Here is a 656-nt window from a genome sequence, read left to right as displayed (position 1 = left end):
GCTGAACCAGGCACCATGGGTGGGCAGGGGTGGGTCTCCTTCCCCAGGGCTCATTTCTACGCCGGGCAGGCATAGGGCAGGGCAGGGCCCAGCTGGACTTTCTTTCTACTTCTGAGTCCAATGTTGTCATTTTGTTCCAGGCAGCTGGTAGTAACAAGGAGCTGGTTAATTATATCCCCTCATTAGCCAGAGTGCACATGACACCTTCTGCCTTCAGAGTTCCTGGGCAGGGCAGGCTGTTGTGTGCCTGGCCATGCCTCACCAGACATCGCTCTGCTCATGGCTCTGCTCCCTTCCAGTGCCTACTCCTTCCACGTCAGCGCCGACGGGCAGATGCAGCCAGTGCCTTTCCCACCCGACGCCCTCATCGGCTCTGGCATCCCCCGCCATGCTCGGCAGCTCCACACCCTGACGCACGGTGAGGTGGTCTGTGCCGTCACCATCAGCAACTCCACACGACATGTCTACACGGGGGGCAAGGGCTGTGTGAAGGTGTGGGACGTGGGGCAGCCGGGCACCAAGACGGCTGTGGCTCAGCTGGACTGCTTGGTAAGGAAGAGGAACAGAAGAACATTTTTGTGGGAGCCAGGAAGGGGAATGTGCCCTTGTTACAACAGAGGGGGACAGAGTCCTTTTATGTCTGGGATGAGAAAAGG

The 656-nt window shown here is 58.7% G+C and overlaps 1 protein-coding gene across 1 annotated transcript in view; it reads left to right on the top strand.

Moving 5' to 3' along the window:
* Nucleotides 1–549, top strand: part of LOC104271624 (transducin-like enhancer protein 2) — a gene marked incomplete at its 3' end in the record, with an annotated part of 14232 nt that extends 13683 nt beyond the window's left edge. Inside the window, 1 exon segment of the mRNA XM_009866346.1 lies at nucleotides 293–549. Within this exon segment, the coding sequence (XP_009864648.1) occupies nucleotides 293–549 (257 nt within the window).
* Between the last annotated feature and the right edge of the window lie 107 nt (nucleotides 550–656).

This window comes from Apaloderma vittatum, unplaced genomic scaffold (assembly GCF_000703405.1).
Source record: "Apaloderma vittatum isolate BGI_N311 unplaced genomic scaffold, ASM70340v1 scaffold24463, whole genome shotgun sequence".
In the NCBI taxonomy this organism is placed as follows: domain Eukaryota; kingdom Metazoa; phylum Chordata; class Aves; order Trogoniformes; family Trogonidae; genus Apaloderma; species Apaloderma vittatum.
The sequence above is the reverse complement of the archived record's forward strand: the minus strand, read 5'-3'. Positions and strand labels throughout refer to the sequence as shown.